General features: G+C 39.8%; 6 protein-coding genes across 7 annotated transcripts; 4 read left to right on the forward strand and 2 right to left on the reverse strand.

Moving 5' to 3' along the window:
- The first annotated feature begins 32 nt into the window (after window positions 1–32).
- Window positions 33–2,086, forward strand: LOC108148538 (prolyl 4-hydroxylase subunit alpha-1-like). 2 transcript variants are annotated; one of them, XM_017275580.1, is made up of 8 exons: window positions 33–240; window positions 297–451; window positions 503–653; window positions 708–907; window positions 956–1,560; window positions 1,610–1,657; window positions 1,710–1,875; window positions 1,935–2,086. In XM_017275580.1, the coding sequence occupies exons 1-8, from the start codon at window positions 149–151 to the stop codon at window positions 1,994–1,996; spliced, it is 1,479 nt and encodes a 492-aa protein (XP_017131069.1). In that variant the 5' UTR covers window positions 33–148; the 3' UTR covers window positions 1,997–2,086. The 2 variants fall into 2 exon arrangements, with proteins under 2 accessions (XP_017131069.1, XP_017131068.1); XM_017275579.1 differs by having other exon boundaries at window positions 503–907.
- On the reverse strand, window positions 2,029–4,160 carry LOC108148451 (prolyl 4-hydroxylase subunit alpha-1). Its single transcript, XM_041709118.1, is given in 10 exon segments — window positions 2,029–2,291; window positions 2,346–2,545; window positions 2,596–2,704; window positions 2,707–2,745; window positions 2,795–2,946; window positions 2,996–3,128; window positions 3,334–3,545; window positions 3,616–3,730; window positions 3,789–3,940; window positions 3,997–4,160. Coding segments are annotated over 10 exon segments (1,539 nt in total).
- Window positions 4,161–4,267: 107 nt separating this feature from the next.
- On the reverse strand, window positions 4,268–6,292 carry LOC108148532 (prolyl 4-hydroxylase subunit alpha-2). The gene is made up of 9 exons (XM_017275573.2): window positions 6,093–6,292; window positions 5,906–6,039; window positions 5,696–5,846; window positions 5,437–5,636; window positions 5,253–5,380; window positions 4,752–5,195; window positions 4,655–4,699; window positions 4,426–4,591; window positions 4,268–4,371 (listed from the first exon to the last, which is right to left on the reverse strand). The coding sequence occupies exons 1-9, from the start codon at window positions 6,290–6,292 to the stop codon at window positions 4,307–4,309; spliced, it is 1,533 nt and encodes a 510-aa protein (XP_017131062.1). The 3' UTR covers window positions 4,268–4,306.
- Window positions 6,293–6,604: 312 nt separating this feature from the next.
- On the forward strand, window positions 6,605–9,155 carry LOC121467576 (prolyl 4-hydroxylase subunit alpha-1). The gene is made up of 6 exons (XM_041709311.1): window positions 6,605–6,813; window positions 6,866–7,541; window positions 7,597–8,046; window positions 8,103–8,162; window positions 8,760–8,925; window positions 8,984–9,155. Exons 1-6 carry the CDS (start codon window positions 6,623–6,625, stop codon window positions 9,079–9,081), a joined length of 1,641 nt encoding a protein of 546 aa, XP_041565245.1. The 5' UTR covers window positions 6,605–6,622; the 3' UTR covers window positions 9,082–9,155.
- Window positions 9,156–9,439: 284 nt separating this feature from the next.
- On the forward strand, window positions 9,440–11,884 carry LOC108149004 (prolyl 4-hydroxylase subunit alpha-1). Its single transcript, XM_017276348.1, has 6 exons — window positions 9,440–9,921; window positions 9,993–10,183; window positions 10,255–10,409; window positions 10,685–11,113; window positions 11,192–11,366; window positions 11,816–11,884. Exons 1-6 carry the CDS (start codon window positions 9,440–9,442, stop codon window positions 11,836–11,838), a joined length of 1,455 nt encoding a protein of 484 aa, XP_017131837.1. The 3' UTR covers window positions 11,839–11,884.
- A 903-nt stretch (window positions 11,885–12,787) lies between these two features.
- On the forward strand, window positions 12,788–17,534 carry LOC108148449 (prolyl 4-hydroxylase subunit alpha-1). Its single transcript, XM_017275484.2, has 8 exons — window positions 12,788–13,072; window positions 14,040–14,194; window positions 14,253–14,400; window positions 15,106–15,323; window positions 15,394–15,542; window positions 15,981–16,484; window positions 16,548–16,713; window positions 17,418–17,534. Exons 1-8 carry the CDS (start codon window positions 12,894–12,896, stop codon window positions 17,516–17,518), a joined length of 1,620 nt encoding a protein of 539 aa, XP_017130973.2. The 5' UTR covers window positions 12,788–12,893; the 3' UTR covers window positions 17,519–17,534.
- The last annotated feature ends 277 nt before the right edge of the window (window positions 17,535–17,811 follow it).

A 17,811-nucleotide genomic window follows, 5' to 3' on the forward strand; every position in this document is an offset into this window, starting at 1 on the left:
TATTTCTTCTTTAGAACTTAAATACTTAACAATGGATAATTTTGGCTTGCTAATCGTTATCCTTTTATCCTTGGGTTTCAGCCAAGCCCAATTGGCCGATAAATACAATTTCACAGTTCACAAGCGATTTGCTAGATCAGTGGTCAATATGGATGAGCTGCTGCAACTGAACGAAGAACTGGCCCTTAACTTGGAAAAGTATGCGTCTGATTTGGCCACGAAAGCTTATACCATTAATAAGTGAGTTAGATTATTAGGTTTACCAATTTCATTTATTTATTAATGCCACTGTAAAGGGGTATTAACCAGATGATGAATAGGCACTTGCATTTGGACCAAGGAAGATCAGACAAATTTTGGTCTAGCCCTTTAAATAGTTACTCCCTCATTCGTCATATGCAGTCGGACTGGAGTTTCTGGAGCATCTACATGGAAAAGCCAGTGGGCTTGGGTTGGTAAATCTTTAGTTAGTATCTTCATTGATAAATAATCTCTGTTTCAGACAAAATTACTTATTTAGAGTCCATGAAACCCTCTTTGCCTCAGAAATGGGACTTTGAGGATGCAGCTAAGGGCATTAGAAGCATGCAAGGAGTATACGGGATGTCAGCAAAGGACATTGCAAAGGGTTTGCTAAATGGAGTGCAGTATAAGTGTGTGTTAATACTTGTAATAAGGGGACAACTTTTAACGAATTTCAATATTAGTTCCTCCTTTACAGCTCGCGAATGTCTGGAGTTGGGTCTTTATCTAATGAATGACTTCCGATGGTTGGAATCTGAGGAGTGGATTTATGCAGGTCTTGCAGCTCTGGATCGGGCAGATACTCAATCGGAGATGCATTTGTTAAGAGCACCAAAAAAATCTTTGTTATACAGGACTCTGGCGAGAAATCAACTAATGCAGAGTGAGTATTCGTTAATGGCTGTAACATTAAATTACATTTAAATTCCAGATAAACTTCAAGAAGGCTTGTCAGCCTATCAAGCTGCCCTAAAAGAGAGTCCTCACGATGCGGAATTTTTTGAAGAGTTTCAGTTCGCGGAAACAAGTGTTCTTACTAAACCAAAAATACATCTAAACTCTTCCAAACTTGAAGAGTCTATCAAACAGGATAACTTGTTGTACACCCGCTGCTGCAATGGTCATTGTCAAGTGGATCGCAAACTTCGGCTCTACTGTGTTTATAATACCACTGCCTCTCCTTTCTATCGCCTTGCTCCTTTGAAAGTGGAGATCCTTTCAAAAGACCCCCATATAGTAATTTTTCACGATATTGTCTCTGTCGAGGAACGTAAGCGTATTCGAAAGGGAAGCAAAAGTTACCTAATAGCGTCCAGCACCTTTAATATGACCACGGGTACATATCATATTGAAACTACGCGCACTTCAAAGTCGGTTTGGATACAATCGAATTCAAACAACCTGAGCCAGAAGCTAACCGATGTGATGGAGGAGGCAACTGGTCTGGATATGAACTATTCGGAGATGTTCCAGGTGATAAACTATGGCGTTGGCGGGGTCTTTGAGGTCCATTTTGACACGCTACTAAGGGACGAGGTAAATGTTTGGGTTTGCCAATTCACAGCCTCATTAATGTATTCCCCAGGATCGGTTTAATGGAACCGAAGACAGGATAGCCACCCTGCTTTATTATGTTGGTATATGTGTTCCTCCATTATTCTTGTCTGATTTGCGTAATCCTGCAGTTGAGTGATGTCCCCCAAGGCGGTGCCACCGTGTTTCCAAGTCTCAACCTTACTGTATTCCCACAGCCAGGATCTGTTCTCTTCTGGTACAATCTGGACAACAAGGGCAATGAGGATCTAATGACGCATCACCTCGGCTGTCCTCTTATCGTTGGATCGAAATGGGGTAAGAGTTATTATAATTTAGGTTTTAAGTCTGACTTGCAAAGCTTTTAACTTTTTCAGTTATGACCAAGTGGATAAATGATCTAGGACAGGAGTTTAGAAGGCCTTGTGTTGAACTGTGATTTATTTATTTAATTGATGAACTTCTGTAAACTTACTTGCTTAGCACAATTAATGGATTGAGTAAGATAATCTCTGCCTTAAGGGGAGCATGAAATAAAAAGGGATATTCTTTCTTGCGTTGATAAAAACAATAAAGTCGTCTCTTTCCTTGCAACTTATATTGGTTGTAAGATGATGATGGGGGATCGAGTAAAATCTGAGAATTTAAATGCTTTTGCATTCTGAGTTGTTTTGCATTCCAAGGCTGTGACTTCAAAGCTGTCTCCAAAGTTTCAAGAGCAAGAGGCCACAAAGCTGTTGGGGTGTTTTAAGTTATTATATATTTTCAGTTAAGTTTACGTTACTTACATTGCTGCACATAGACTTCAGCTAGTTTTAAGTGTAAATCAGCAGTATTTAAATGAAAAAGCGGGTGGATTCGATCTTGATTGCTTTGATTATCCAGCATGGAAATAGCAACCTGTAGCCACTGCACTGCCATATTGAAATCTTTATTAGTTATGCTATGATCTGCCAACTGCAGGCAATCGCGAGGAGACAACATGGAGCTGAGAAGGAGAAACATTAACGAAATTTATATTGTATTTTGGTGACTCACTTGAGCGGAACTCCTGAAAGAAAACTTCTTGCAAAGTCCTGGGAATGTAAATCATACGCTTTCAAAATACTGAAAATATCCTTGCAGACTTCCGAGGTGTCTTTTTTTGTGGTAAATACGAATTTTTTGAAATTAGAGATTCCAGTTCGTCTGCAACACCATTTTTGTAGTAAAGAATTTTTTTTATAAATTTAACTACCTTTTCCTGGAACCTCCTGCAGGAAAAGCTGCCAATAAGTCCAGTCCGATTGCATGTGACGAATTAACGAAAAACTACCCACAGGACTAGACACAATACTCATGTTATCTGATTCGTGCTGAATATGATCCGTTGCCATGTCGACAAGAGCTCTAAGAAAAATTGATCAGACTACAAGAAATGTATGTAGGAATAACTTACTCATTGATTATTTGTAATTTTGTATCTAGAGCTCTTAAATAGTTGTCTAAGTGGTCCACCAAATTTACATTAAGCTGCCAGAGATTTGTAAATTTAAAGATACGATCATCTTTATTTTTTTCTTGAGTCTCAGCTTTTGAAAGAGATATATAAACAATAACCCAACCAAATAAAAACGTAAGGACAATCTTCATGTCTACGAACATAGCTTTAGAATGCCAATATAGCACTATTTAGTAAAATTATTTTATAAATAAAGAATTCGTCACGCTGTAAACCATGAACAGAATGAAACCTTTATTTGTCTAGACATTTTAACTTAATTAAAAAAAAATGTTAAGCAACACTTTTTCCTAGTTTCACAACTTTTTCATAAAGATCCTGCACCTGGCTCTCACTGACAGGGCTTATTACTTCATACAGCTTCTTTTGTTGGGGACCAAACTCTTTATAGCCCTTGAGAGTACGATTTAGCCACATTTCTGCCTGTTCAAATTTCTCTTGATCGTATACGTACTGAGCGATTTCCAAGGTTTCCAGTGGACTGAATATTTATGAAAAAATCAGTTTGGGCTATTTTCACATTCATTACTTACTTCAATTTTAAATCTTCGCGATTTTTTATTGATTTGGGGTTTTCTCCATTCTGAAAGTCTATAGCTCCTTTAATGGAATTCATGAATTCACCTTTTGTTGGGATGTGGATGAGCATGTCACGAATCTCGTCGATTTGCTCTAGGAATGGATATGAAATTTTGGCGTTTTTTCTCTATTTGTATGTTAATTGAAATACCTTCAGCCAAGGGCTCCTCCATGATCATTCGCCAAGACTGCCAATCAAAGTGCATATGGTGAAGTAACGAGTAGCTATTAAAAGGATTTCCTAAGAAGCTTTCGCTATCGTTCTCAGCCTCAGATAGCTTGGCTCTTCTTTCATCTATATAACTACTTACAAAAAAGTACAGAACTTCTAGGAAAGTAATTTAATTTAAATAATTTACTTGTTCAACACGTCTATTTGGCCCTGAAGGTCCTCAGAATAGCTTTTCAGTTGTGTCATAAGCCGCAAGTCAAGATCTAAATAATTTTTTAGCTTTGATGTGCAGACCCATTTGGGAAAACTTAAAGAAACCAAAACAAGAGAAAGTTGCAGTGCAAACCACATGGCTGAATTGAAAAAATAATGCTTTGGCAAGGTATAAAAACAAAGTAGCGTGAAAAACTTAATTTTAACCTTTTATGGCAATGAATTCCTCTGAAATATATTTATACCGTGAATATATGAATTTGTTTTTATTCAAAATTATTTCTCTAAATGTGCGTTAAGCATGGTCTCCTAAACAGTTGCTGAATTTCTCCTATCCACCTGGTCATGACTGTGAAATATAATAAATAAATGGAGCTGACCTTATTTTTTGTTGACTTCTTACCCCATCTGGAGCCAACAATGGTGGGACAAGCTGAGTGGAATGTCCTTTTATCGCCTTCACCTGAGTGGTGAAGATTGTACCACATAAGTGCTGAGCCCTTTTTTGGAAAAACTGACAATTTCAGTACTGGAAATGCTGTGGCTCCTCCCAGAGGCACGTCGCTCAGCTTCAAACGATCACTCCAAGAATTAATAATAATATTAATTAATCAAAAAATAAAACAACTTACATAAAACATGGTGGTTGCTATGCGATCCACAAAGTTCTTTGGGCTCTGCAGCATAATCGATATTAAAAGACTAATTAAGTGAATATAAAAATCTTACTTTCGAGTTTCTTAAGAAGTCATAATGGTTGCCGTAGAATCCGCCTATTCCGTAGTTCATAACCTGGAACATATCAGACCCATTAAGGTCGAAATTGGTCATATCTTGTATCAGTCTGGACACCCTCTGCATCACTTCATCCGTGTCGTCTAGCCATTTGGCCTTGGTGGTGCGGTATGGGTCTTCCCTCAGAACTTGATCTTCATGAACGGTCGTGGCTCGGGTGAGATCGTCCTGTGCCAGGATCTTAATCCTTTCGACGTCCTCTTCGGTAACCACATCATGGTAGAGCACCACATAAGGATCGAGGGACAGTAGTTCCATTTTGAGTGGGGCCAATCGGAGGAACGACGATGTGGTGCTGTTGTACAGGCAAAACAATTTTGAAGTTGGACGGCACTCGTGACTGCAACAGTGCGCATACACATACTCTGGTCTTGCTTTCTACATGCCACAAATAGTTTAAAGTTCATGTTCATGTTCAAAAGTTTCAGTACCTACCTTTGTATTTGGCTCCTTGTCGATGCGAATGTTCATCTTTAGGCGAGAATGAGCCCGTCTGAAACTGACCTGTTCTGGCCAAGTCTTCATGGCCGTTTTCAGCTCAGTCAACGCATAACCTCTCTTACCTGTAATGTTTTTAGTCTTCATCAGAGTAACAAATCATTTGATTATAAAATCCTACCTTGTGCATCTTGTATCTTTACAAAGAGTTCGTAGAAATTGGACAAGGGTACTCCCAGTTGTGTATAAAGTTCCTCTTTGTCCGTGTCCGCATTGTACATATCCACACCCGAGCTTAACCACTCCATGGCAGCTTCATATTCCCTATCCTTAAACAATTCATTGGCAATGGTATAACACTCCATTGGGTTGAGCGAAGCACTTTGAAAAATTATTAGCTTTAGATAATATAATATGAATATCCAAAATTAAAGTCCTACTTGTAATGAACGTCCATTAAAATTCCCGCGACCATTTTATCAGTCGGTAGCGAATACACAATCTGGATGAGACGTATTGCCCTGGTAGCCTCCCGGATGTCCTTCACTGAGGGCATGTGCGGAGCAATTGCAATTATATGCGCAACAAGAACTAATCAAAATGGATGATTTAGATTCTTCTTAAAGGACTTTCTCAGAGAAATTACCTACCCTCCCAAGGCTGCTGCTCCAAAAACCACACCCAATTGAAATAGTCCAAGTGCAATCGACGTATAAGCCGAAAATATTCAACGGCATTGTTCGGAGGCTTCACATCTTCTTCATAGTTCATCATTTCCAAGTAGCTATATTGATGGCAAATTAGTTCATAACTCATAGAACATAGTTGTCTACTTACTTTTCAATTGTATCCACTTTTTCTTGCAGTAGGTCCGTAAAGTTCTGCAATATATTCAGTAGGTAATGCTCATGGGAAATTAACTTTCCCATGTCGTATATAGATATGGCATAGTTATTTTCTACTATATTTGCTTTGGCATGGCTCGTTGCAAAAACTATCAGGCATAATAGCGAAATTAAAGGGCTAGCTTTTGGCATTTCGAGATGCTATTGTACACTGTAAGTAAAAAGTAAAAAGAGCCCATAATTTACTTTCAATTTAAGTTGTTGCAGTTAAAATTGATTTTTCATGCCGTAATATAATTTTATTTTTTTGTCAGCTTAAAGTAAACATTTTTCTTAGTATTAGTGTAGTCGACAATAAGCGTGTACCTCTCTAGCATCTTCAGAGCCACCTACTTTTTTGTTAGCCACACTTCACTTTAGAAATGCCGAAAAACCGCCAACTGTGTCAATGTTTGCTTAGCTGCACTCATCGTGGACTGACAGTCTTCGAATTCGTCTATCTGAAACCCAGAACAGTAACAAATGGAACTCAGAGCAGTGAAAATGTGCCGGCTTGGTGTAGTTTTTTCAGTACTCTGCATTATTTCAGTTAATGGCGATTACTATTCAGCCATAAGTGAGCTGGAGCGACTGCTTGACGTGGAGGCTTTTATAGTAGAAAAGTTTGATAAATATCTTGAAAGAGCTCAGCAAGAGCAGGAAAATATTAAAAGGTTGGTTTTAAATGTTAATTATTATTTAAAAGCCAAATATATTGTTTTTTAGATTTTTAAATCAGGTTGAGGATTTGCAAATCGATCGTGACGATCTTGAGGATTACTTTGGCAATCCCTTAAACGCCTTCACAACCATCAGACGACTTGTTCACGACTGGAAATTTCATGTGTTTGATCCTGTCTTTGATACAAGCAATTTTGAGACCTACAAGAGTGCTCTTAGTGAATCTCTGGAGAAAGTCAAGTTTAAAGGACCCACTCAGGAGGATCTGCATGGAGCCACTCGTGGTCTTCTCCGACTGCAGAATATCTACCATTTACACACGGATCAGTTGGCTAATGGAGTCCTCCTTCCTGGGGATAAAAATGAACTGGACACTGCGCTGAGTGCCAGCGACTGTTTTGAGTTGGGTAAAAATCTCTGTCAGATTAAGGAGTACTCCTATGGCTCCGAGTGGTTACTGGAGGCTAGAAAAAGACTGCATGGTAAGCCTTTGGGCTTTATCTCACCCAATGTGAGCGATGTCCGGATTCTGGAGCACCTTTCACCGGCTTTCAATGGCTTGGGCAATCTAAAACTGGCTCACAAACTTAATAATGAAATATTGGACAAGGCGTCAGATCATGAGGAAGCTCTGAAGAATAAGATTTTGTATGAGAGTCAATTGGCAAAGGAGCGAAGTCTTAGACCAAGAAAGGTTGAATTGCCAAAGTTGACAGAAAGAGTAAGTAGCTACTACCACCAAACTAAAATTAAAAAAAAAAACCCTATTTTATTAGGAGCAAAAGGAGAGTTTCCAGTTGTATAAACGGGTCTGCCAAGGAGAACTTCGCCAATCCCCTCGAGAGCAGCGGAATCTGAAATGCTGGCTTAGTCACCAGGGAGTTCCATACTACCGCCTTTCACCCTTCAAAGTGGAACAACTAAATCTGGATCCGTATGTGGCCTATGTTCATCAAGTTTTGAGGGACAGCGAAATGGCTCTGATCATGGAGAATGGCAAGGGTCAAATGGAGCGTTCGAAAGTGGGTCAGTCCGAGAACTCCACCACAACCGAAATCCGTACAAGTCAAAACACCTGGCTGTGGTACGATGCGAATCCTTGGCTCTCCAAAATCAAACAGCGTCTGGAGGACGTCACCGGATTGAGCACGGAAAGTGCGGAGCCACTGCAGCTGGTGAACTATGGCATTGGAGGGCAGTACGAGCCGCATTTTGACTTTGTGGAGGTGAGTTCATCTAGTAATTGTGATTAACAGTTTACAATGCTCCATTTTTTCCCCAGAACGATAATAATTCTGTCTTTGGCTGGAAGGGTAACCGTCTTCTGACTGCTCTGTTCTATGTGAGTTATTTTAGTTTCTAAGTTTTTACATTACAAAATTTAAATAAAAGTTTTAATTTAAAATCAAGTTATCAAGAACTCGAATTAAATTAAAATCACATAGAAAAATCCAAATTCCCAAATTTTAGTTAAGATATTGAATGTTTAATCTCGATGGTCTTGTAAAGAAAGACCAAAACAATTGTGTCTCATTTTGGTTTAGTTACAGGTAAGAATCACTCAAAAACAAAAAAAATATTTTGACCAAAATCCCAGTAAAAATTCCTAATTTTCGCAATAAAAAATCAGTAATCAATTCAAACAATTACCAAGTAATACTTCCTTAAGCTCGCAACAAATATCTAAATCAATCTGTATTCAAATTTCAAAAAAATTTTTTTTTCACAAATTTTAGCAAAAAAAAGATGATGTTACCTCTTATAAAAAAATCCTCAAAATGGTAAAAAATTATATTATTTGAATTCACCCACAAAGTGATAGTCGTAACTTGCTTAGATGATTAGCTATCCAAAAACGTGTTTCATTTGACTTGGGGTCAAATTGCGACAAAGTAACAATTCAGAAATTCTCAAAAAATGCACTTTTATATTTTTTTAGCTCAATGATGTCCCTCTGGGAGGCGCCACCGCCTTTCCCTTTCTCCGGTTGGCTGTTCCCCCAGTGAAGGGCAGTCTTCTGATCTGGTACAACCTGCACCGCTCCACACACAAGGACTTTCGAACAAAGCATGCTGGTTGTCCTGTTCTCAAAGGATCTAAGTGGAGTAAGTTCATTTAAGCCACTTAAAATTTTGAATATTTTTAAAACTGTATTTCTTTTAGTATGCAATGAATGGTTCCATGTGGCTGCCCAGGAGTTTAAGCGACCCTGTGGGCTCATTAGCGATGAGGGAAAGTTCCTTGACTTGAAGCACAAATGAGGCTAGCAAGCGATTAAATTAAATAAAAATATACCTATTGTAAAAACACAACAAATATATTTATCTAGGGAAAAACAAACTAGTTCTTTAAATTCACCACAAGTTTAATAATTCATAGTATAAGCACAAAGTTCAATAGCATTGCAAACTAAACTAAACTCACCACTTTCTTGGGCTAAATGGGAAATAGAGACCTTGGCCTCAGTTTAGCTCCTCCATTCAAGCCGGTCAGTCAAACATTCTCCGTTCGGTTCGAACTTCCAATACATAATATAGATAAAATCTCTAGTCATTGACCCGAGGGCCAAGAGCAAAGTGAAGAACGAAAAGACTGAAAAAGCAACGGAGACATCTAATTATGGAAATGCCGGTGGCTGTTGGTGTTTTGTGGCTGCTTCTGCTGACGGGTTCGTTGGTTGGAGCTAATTTTGCCAGGGGAGAGGAGAAACTGGAGGCTCTTCTGGACACCGAAACGCAGCTTATCGATGAGTTGCGTGATTACATCGAACGTTTGGAGCTTCAACTCGAGGAGATCCAAAGGGAAACCTCGGCCATCGAGGAGATACACAGTCAAGTTGATAATGTGGAGGAGTACATGGGTAATCCCCTGAATGTGCTGACTATTCTAAAGCGATTTGAGAGTGTGTGGCCAAGATTGGAACAGCAGGCCAATGCCACCTATCTGTTTGATTTCGGAGAAGGTTACTCTGATAGTGGTTTTACTTTGCCAACGGAAGAGGACTACGAGGAATCCCTTACCCAACTGCTACATCTCCAGTCGGTTTATGAACTAGAACCCGCTAGCCTCTCATTGGGCGTGGTCAAAGGTTTAAAGTTGGGGTAAGGCAAAAAACCGAAACCGCCAGAAAATGAGAAACCAAAGCAATCAAAAATTGTTTACATACTTATAGCTCTGCCATGTCCTGGGGCGACTGCCTGGAAGTGGCTCGCAAGTCAGACTTTTCGGTGGCTAGATTTTGGTTGAAAACAGCTCTGGAAAAGCTGCCCTCCGCCTCCGAAAACTCCACAGAATCGCATAGGGAACGGGAAAGTGGTCGGTTGCAGATTCTAGAAGCAACGCTAAACATTGAATACCGTGCTGGTAGGTTTGCTTTGTATTAAGTGCAAATATCCATCAGTCTTCCAAAATGTAACCACCTTTTATTTTTTTAGGGGAACTTTCCCGAGCCTTGGCAACTGCCGAGCAGCTTCTGTTATTGCTGCCAATGAACCAAAATGTTCAAAAGGCCAAGAGAAAGATTGAAAAAGCCTTGGCCAAAAAGGAATTGCCCAAGGGAAAGAGTCAAAAGTCGAAGATAAAGAAACAAGTAAGTGGCGGATAAAATTTCTAAGTCAGCTGATGGGTCTGGGCTGCAAAATAAAAAATGATAAACATTCCAAGTTGGATTCCATTTCAATGAATAAGTGATATTTATGAAGTGATTTATGTGCGAAGCTTTGAATATCCTTGCATCAGTGTATATTGTAGAAATATTTAAATTTTTTTTTAACACATGTTTTATTTTTGGCAACATTTCTTTAAAAGGCTAGACATTATCTTAAGTATACCATCAAATCTGTAATATTGTCTTCTACCCCCAAGAAATCCAAGTCCACGGAGCAGCTGCTAATAGAGGAGCTTTGTCGAGAGGCTACTCATGAAACTACTACAGGAAGTCGTTCCAACCACTGCCATTTGGAAGGAAGTACGCCCTGGTCGCTTCTTCAACCTGCAAGGTTGGAGTTCCTGAGCTCAGAACCACATATAGCGCTGCATCACAATGTGCTGACTCCAAAGCAAGTCGATCAGATGCTGGAACTTATTGATGAGGAGGAGGGTTTGAAGGGAGTTACCTATCAACCATTAAAGCTATCCAAAGTGGGGCAAAAGAAGCTGAGGAGGATTCCCAATCTCCTGGGCTACGAGGCAGCGTACCAGGATCCTTGGATGGCACGTCGCTATGGCCACGAGCACACCACCAAGTTGGAGGATAACGCGAAACTTAAACATGCGGCACGTGCCATGTTGAATGTACGTGGCTAACCAAAAACCCCTAGTTAATTAACTAGTGTGTCACTAATTGAATTCCGCTCCATTACCGCGGTTTAGTTGCAGGCACCCGGAATGGGCGGCGCCGTGGTTTTTCCGCAGCTGGAGCTCGGCGTGAATGTCCCCCGAGGTTCGGTGCTCCACTGGCACACACGCTCCGCCGGAGGCGCATCATCCGAGTGGGACTACCGCACTGGAGTGGCAGTCTGTCCCGTGCTCCTGGGCGTCCAAATGTGTAAGTTGAGGAATGGGTGGAGCGTGCTGGGATTCAGTTTTGCGACCCAACGCAGTCAATTTAACATGTTGAGATATACCCTATAAAATTAGTATAGCATAGTGCAGGATGTAGTCAAATTTTGATTTCATTGCGGCATTTTTAAACATTAATTATTTGAGTCTAAAAAAACTGAAAACTCATTTTGCAGTATAAATTTTATTTTATTTGAAACGTATTTGATTGTCCTGGTAAAACTTATTAAAACAAAGACTTTCCAAATGATTATTTAACAGTCAATTTTCACACAACGAACCATAAATTTTAGATCCTAGCTTTAAAGGATACAAAATAATTTTTTTTAACCCATAACTAAATTAAAGTTTATATTAGTATTGGGTATCTCATGGTCGACTACCACCAACCTCTTAAATAATTTCCATTCTTATTCATCTCAATTTCGCATGCAGCCGCGTGGACAGGACTCAATTGACGTGAACAGCGAAACTGATGGACTTTCATGGTTTTTCCGATTCGTGCTACATACAAATGCTTTAATTGCCAGCGGGGTAATCAAATAAAGTTGACCTTGGCGTTTGATTAAAAATCAGCCTTTTATTGCGTTATTTCCCGTTGGGAGTGGCCGGTGTGAATGGGTCGGGCAAACAGAGGCTAAAATGGAAGACTTTATTACGAATCATAATTGCGCTCGAGCTGCTGTTTTCTGTTTGTTTGTTTGTTTGTTTGTTTGCCATTAAGAGGAAATCCGCGAGTCAAACATTGGGCCATAAAACAAGTGTGGCCGCCTCTGAAGTCGATAAATCAGCAGCGATTGCGGATCAAAATAGTGTGAGTTATGGTGGTCAACCCATCAACAAATCATTGCTCCAAATTGGCGGCAACAGGGGAATCCATAAACAATAGCCAATAGTCCATAAACCAATAAGCCAATAAGAAATGTCGCACCGGTCGGATGTGAAATGTTAATTGGGCATAAAGCGACGTGATGGTGGCCCTAGCCAAAACTGCTAAATAGTCGCACTGCAGTCTTAAATATCAAACAGCTAACGGCCAATTAGCCCGTATTAATATGCCGGGCTGGTCTAATCCCAAGCTAAAGACAATAGCCGAGTGCGATCTGGGCCCGGATCGAATTTTGAATTCGAAACGAGCTCGGCCGATAAGCATCAGTAAATCAGCGCAAAACAAGCCATAAAACACGCCGGGCCGCAAAACCCGTACGCTGCTCTCCGCATCGGAACATGCACAGAACTGGCTAATAAAACAGTTTTCTTCAAATCATAGGCCACCGCAACTAGTTTTCGACTTCGCACATGCGAAATTAATTCTCGCCGCCGGTTTGCTCTCCGCATCATGGGACGGGATGTCTCAGAATCGAGATCTCTCAAAGATTCATCCGAAGATCAGTTCGCCACGAGACGCGAATGGTGGCGGACTTGAACGTCTGGAAGGGAAAACTGAACATACCAAGGATTTAAACTTAAACAAGGAGTATTTACATAAACAAAACACTACTGAGAAGGTGCAATGCGAGGATATATATTACTGATAGGACTAATGTCCTTTCTGGGTCAGGAATCTCTGGCCTCGGATTACTTTTCATCCATTACCGGTCTGGAGGAACTTCTGCATACGGAAGAATATCTCACAAAGGAACTAAGGTCTAGGGTCAATGGAATCAGGATATCTCTGCAACAATTGGAGGGGTAAGAATAAATGTACTGAAATGCAAACCAATAATCAATATTAAAACTTAAATAGAGTAGATAGCTTAATCAAAATTAAAAAAAAAAAATTACTACCTAAAAAGATAAGGTGCTTAAAAGTACCTTTGTTAAATATACACAACCGTATTTGAAAGATTTCTAGAACATACAGCTTAACCTGAAATTGTAGTTAACCCGTATTTATACATTTAACTTATACATTTTATTAAGTCACGCCTTCAGATGAATAGATCCAATTAGCCAGAGAGTAAATATTGAAAAAAATATCATAAATAATAACTGGATAGGACTGACGTCTCTAAATACTTTCAATGAAATGGAATACTTTGTCATATTCCTAAATTGTATAAGAAATATAGTAAGCATTAAAGGATATTTAACAGTCGAACCTTGAGGAATAGGAAAAGAGAATAGTTTTCAGCCATATCACGATATTCGAAATAATGCTAATTTAATTACAGCCTATTGTCGTTAGCAAATCCATTAAAGTTTTACTGCCCCTTTCGAGAACTAGTTTACAGAGAGTCGCCGACACACGAGGTGCCAGACTTTATGTCTGCTTTTATATGTGCGAAGTGCCAGTGATCTCAATTTGGTATTATCATTAATGCCCACCTGTCACTTAAAATAGAGTAGTTAGACGCCGCGAGTGTTAGCCACAGATATTGGATTATTATTGACAGTTGGACAGTTGGATCATCAAATATTGGTTATCAGGTTTCGACTTTATTTTTGGCATTTCGCTTTCGTTTTATTTCATTTCGCCTCGTTTTTGTTATCGCAGCGATCATAAAAACTATTATGAATATAGAATCACACATAAATTAGAATTAATTAAGCCGAAAGACGAGTATGAGCTTGCAAAGTCAGCTCCTATGACGACACAAGTCTCATACATCGGATAAACTGGTAGGCAACTCTAAGTCGAAACTCGTTCAATCCGCAGCGAACTGTCCTCTATTGAAAAGGAGCATTCTATGGCAGCGGCGGATACGGAGAACTACCTGACCAATCCGGTGAACGTGTACCGCCTGATGAAGCGCCTCCACACGGACTGGTCCCACATGGAGGCTCGCATTCAGCTGATAGCCGAGGACATGAGTGAGTTGGAGACCGGCCCTTTTAAACAACGTTTGTTTCAACGATTTCTCTTTGGCAGATTTCAATGCAACTAGGGAGTACGGACTGAGTTTCCCCAGCCAGGAGGACGTGGAGGGGGCTGCCCTGGCCCTCGTTCGCCTGCAGAGCACCTACAAATTGGACGTGGCCCAGGTGGCCGCTGGCATCCTGAATGGCATCAAATACGGGTGAGACCACAAAGTGGGTTAGGTGGCGGAAGCGAATAAGCAATAACCAGCCAGGCTTAAAATACAGAGCTATTCCGCCTAATCCCAGTGCAAACGTGTTGCTCCCCCTCTTACTGAACCCCAATCGATGGCACTGGAATGGCTGATTTGAAAAGTATATTGACTTTTAGGGCAAATATGTTACTTATTGTCTATGGGAAATGTCAAGTTACAGTAGCATTGAAAATAAACATGTATAAAATCATAAACAATAATAAGCTCTTACAGTTCCATTAAACATAAATACATATTTTATACAAATTTAATAGAAATTATTCGTCAGACTTTAATCATGTTTGTATCACACTTATACAAGGATTTCCCTAGTCCTTAAACTTTATAAATACTCCGAAATGAAGTCTAATATCAATTTAAACAAGTCAGCTTCCGAATAACATAAACTTTGCTTGTGAAACAGAACTTCAAAATATTCAATATTAGCAGTTTCCTGATTATAATTATTTCTGAATAAAATCGCCCCATCATGCGTCAATGGAATAAATAAATAAATCTGTAATCTCCATAATTTTAAAGACATGACAACATGAATATTAATTAATTTACTGTCTTAAATTCGCCTATTTAATTGAAAGGCTAATAAAATCAAAATAAGGGCATATCGATTTCGAAAAAATCAATTATAACATTTCAAGCTTCTATTTTTAGTTCGGACATGAGCTGGCAGGATTGCTTCGAGCTGGGTCAACAACTCTTTGAAATGGAGGACTACAACAACACCAAGGTCTGGCTGCGGGAGTCGATGGAACGCTTGCGACGTCACAGCAGTCCCGCACACGCCAACGCCCACTCAACGCCCACAAGCGGACCGGATACCGTTACCCTCAACAAAATGGAAGCAACGGCCAAGAGTTTGTTCCAATTGGGTGAGCAAAAAGCTTGGGGGGTTGGATTTGTTGAGCCAACTTTAAGGATACTCATTCTAAAAATTTTCAGGCGACTTCGATACGGCTTACGAGCTGAGTCAACGGGTGCTCCAATTCGATCCCAAACGCATAAGAAACTGGCATCTGGGCGACAAAGGAGCGACTCCTCCAGAGGACACCGAAAACGATAGTTTACCAAAACATTCGGATTCGTATAACGTGAGTATGAAAATGTTTAAAGTGAATTTTGGCAAGCATTTACTGGAATTGTTACCGTTTTTATGGAAGCTTGAGATTAGGGCTTTAATCTTAATCTTTGAAAATATATAAAAGATAACCGGTTAATTTTCATTTTTAACTTGCCGAACTCATATGTGCATAAGGTTATAAGAAAGTGTTTGTATCGTTGAAGACAATGGTGTATTGAAATCACATAAAAAGATGTAAACAAAAAATTAAAGACTTTTTCCGGAATAAATTCAATTAACTTTCAGATTTAATATATTTTGTTGCATACAATTACACACCTTTACAATTAGTTTCTAAACCTAAGTGATTTCTGCGATTTCTTAGAACCTAATAGCAAATAAAATAAAAATTAGTATGTAGCATAAATATATATTTATTGCAACTAATATTCCAATTTTTTACCCCCAGCTATCGGAGGAGTTTGCCCAATACGAGAAGGTGTGCCGAGGGGATGTGAATCCCACTCCCCGTAAGGAATTACGCTGTCGTTATAGCCAAGGACGCCATCCATATCGCCTATTGGCACCACTCAAGCTGGAGGAGCACAGCCTGGATCCCTATGTGGTGACCTTCCACGACATGCTGAGCACGCAAAAGATTGCTCAACTCCGGGAAATGGCTGTGCCCAGAATGAGTCGCTCTACCGTGAATCCCCTGCCGGGGGGTCAGAGAAAGAAGTCCTCCTTTCGCGTGAGCAAAAATGCCTGGCTGGAGTACGAATCGCATCCCACTATGGTGGGCATGCTGCAGGATCTAAGAGATGCCACAGGACTCGATACCACCTTCTGCGAGCAGCTACAAGTGGCCAACTACGGCGTGGGTGGGCACTACGAACCGCACTGGGACTTCTTCCGGGACCCAAGCCATTATCCTGCGGAGGAGGGCAACCGCATTGCCACTGCCATATTTTATGTGAGTGGACATGGTGCTAATCCCTCGTATGATTTAGTGAAAGTAATTATTCTGCCCACGCAGCTATCCGATGTGGAGCAGGGCGGGGCCACCGCCTTTCCCTTCCTGGACATCGTCGTTAGGCCGCAGCTGGGCAATGTCCTTTTTTGGTACAATCTGCATCGCTCCCTGGACATGGACTACCGCACCAAGCACGCCGGTTGTCCAGTCCTCAAGGGCAGCAAGTGGAGTAAGTTATATCCAAGGGGGGATTAGGAAAGCATCACTTTGTAATTACTGGTGTCTTATATAGCTAAGTTGCTCAGAAATTATTTTGTTCCATATCATTACATTTTATTTGTAGTTAATATTCCAAAGCAAAATTCATTGAAAGTTTGGAATGTCACAATATTAAATGAGCTTTAAAATCAAAAATTTTAATATCAAATTCCCCTATGATAACAATTTATCATTTTCTTATCATAAACTTTTATTTTATTTCATATTCCATAAATAAATTTATTATACATTTTATGGAAAGTAAGATTTTATAACAGAATGTCACAATATTTAATTAGTTTTAAAGTCAAAATTTTCTCCATAATAGCAATTCACTGAACAGAAAAGTATGTAAACAAATAGAACTTAAAAATATACTCTTCACTTTCTACACAGAATACATACATACATACACAGAAATAAATTTGCTTAACCTATATTAAATTAAATTCACCTGCCTGCTTAAATAAATATACAAATTGAAGATAAGTGACAGTCGTTTTTAAAGACAACTTAATATTTTAATTCTTTAACAAGCTGCTTAAAGTTCAGCAGGTATACGAAAATGACTGTTAATTTGATTTAATGCGGTTTAATGAAGCCATCAGCCATCTCCACCTGCTCTCGAGTTGACCTCTGCAATTAATGTAATTATTTTCGGCTTGATCTTTGCAGTTGGCAACGTTTGGATACACGAGGTGACGCAGACCTTTGCCCGCCCCTGCGACGTTTTCCGGGATCACGAGGTTTCGCTGGGCTACGAGATAATCAAATAAAGAATGTGATAGTCAAGCTACCACTACTGTGTCTCTTTTTTGGCTCGAACGAGCTCAGTGGGTTAAGTGCGGTTTGAGTGTTTTCAATGTTTTGAGTGCCTTGCAGTCTCACTCAAAACGAACGGAGCGGGCCAGCTTTGAGATGAGCCGAAAGCCAGTTGCGTATTCATTTGCCGGCTTCATTTGCATAAACAAGTTCACGGGCAAAGTTTCGGTGGGATTTGATTTGAATATCTGGGCCTGTGAAATGACAACTGCTGCGAGCAGCAGAGTGAAAGTAATTAGTAGGGAAA

This window comes from Drosophila elegans, unplaced genomic scaffold (genome assembly GCF_018152505.1).
Source record: "Drosophila elegans isolate 14027-0461.03 unplaced genomic scaffold, ASM1815250v1 contig_476, whole genome shotgun sequence".
NCBI lineage: Eukaryota > Metazoa > Arthropoda > Insecta > Diptera > Drosophilidae > Drosophila > Drosophila elegans.

What these genes read in the sequence shown, in the direction of transcription:
- LOC108148538 (XM_017275579.1), top strand. Translation starts at nt 149, where the DNA reads ATGGATGAGCTGCTGCAACTGAACGAAGAACTGGCCCTTAACTTGGAA. An exon ending in GAGAAATCAACTAATGCAGA is followed by an intron (nt 908 to 955) that starts GTGAGTATTCGT and finishes TTTAAATTCCAG; the next exon opens with ATAAACTTCAAGAAGGCTTG. An exon ending in ACACGCTACTAAGGGACGAG is followed by an intron (nt 1,561 to 1,609) that starts GTAAATGTTTGG and finishes TGTATTCCCCAG; the next exon opens with GATCGGTTTAATGGAACCGA.
- LOC108148532 (XM_017275573.2), bottom strand. Translation starts at nt 6,292, where the DNA reads ATGCCAAAAGCTAGCCCTTTAATTTCGCTATTATGCCTGATAGTTTTT. An exon ending in AAAGTGGATACAATTGAAAA is followed by an intron (nt 6,040 to 6,092) that starts GTAAGTAGACAA and finishes CCATCAATATAG; the next exon opens with CTACTTGGAAATGATGAACT. An exon ending in CATTGTTGGCTCCAGATGGG is followed by an intron (nt 4,372 to 4,425) that starts GTAAGAAGTCAA and finishes TATATTTCACAG; the next exon opens with TCATGACCAGGTGGATAGGA.
- LOC121467576 (XM_041709311.1), top strand. Translation starts at nt 6,623, where the DNA reads ATGGAACTCAGAGCAGTGAAAATGTGCCGGCTTGGTGTAGTTTTTTCA. An exon ending in TGCCAAAGTTGACAGAAAGA is followed by an intron (nt 7,542 to 7,596) that starts GTAAGTAGCTAC and finishes CTATTTTATTAG; the next exon opens with GAGCAAAAGGAGAGTTTCCA. An exon ending in CGCATTTTGACTTTGTGGAG is followed by an intron (nt 8,047 to 8,102) that starts GTGAGTTCATCT and finishes TTTTTTCCCCAG; the next exon opens with AACGATAATAATTCTGTCTT.
- LOC108149004 (XM_017276348.1), top strand. Translation starts at nt 9,440, where the DNA reads ATGGAAATGCCGGTGGCTGTTGGTGTTTTGTGGCTGCTTCTGCTGACG. An exon ending in GTCAAAGGTTTAAAGTTGGG is followed by an intron (nt 9,922 to 9,992) that starts GTAAGGCAAAAA and finishes ACATACTTATAG; the next exon opens with CTCTGCCATGTCCTGGGGCG. An exon ending in CGGCACGTGCCATGTTGAAT is followed by an intron (nt 11,114 to 11,191) that starts GTACGTGGCTAA and finishes ACCGCGGTTTAG; the next exon opens with TTGCAGGCACCCGGAATGGG.
- LOC108148449 (XM_017275484.2), top strand. Translation starts at nt 12,894, where the DNA reads ATGCGAGGATATATATTACTGATAGGACTAATGTCCTTTCTGGGTCAG. An exon ending in TCTCTGCAACAATTGGAGGG is followed by an intron (nt 13,073 to 14,039) that starts GTAAGAATAAAT and finishes TTCAATCCGCAG; the next exon opens with CGAACTGTCCTCTATTGAAA. An exon ending in CAAGAGTTTGTTCCAATTGG is followed by an intron (nt 15,324 to 15,393) that starts GTGAGCAAAAAG and finishes AAAAATTTTCAG; the next exon opens with GCGACTTCGATACGGCTTAC.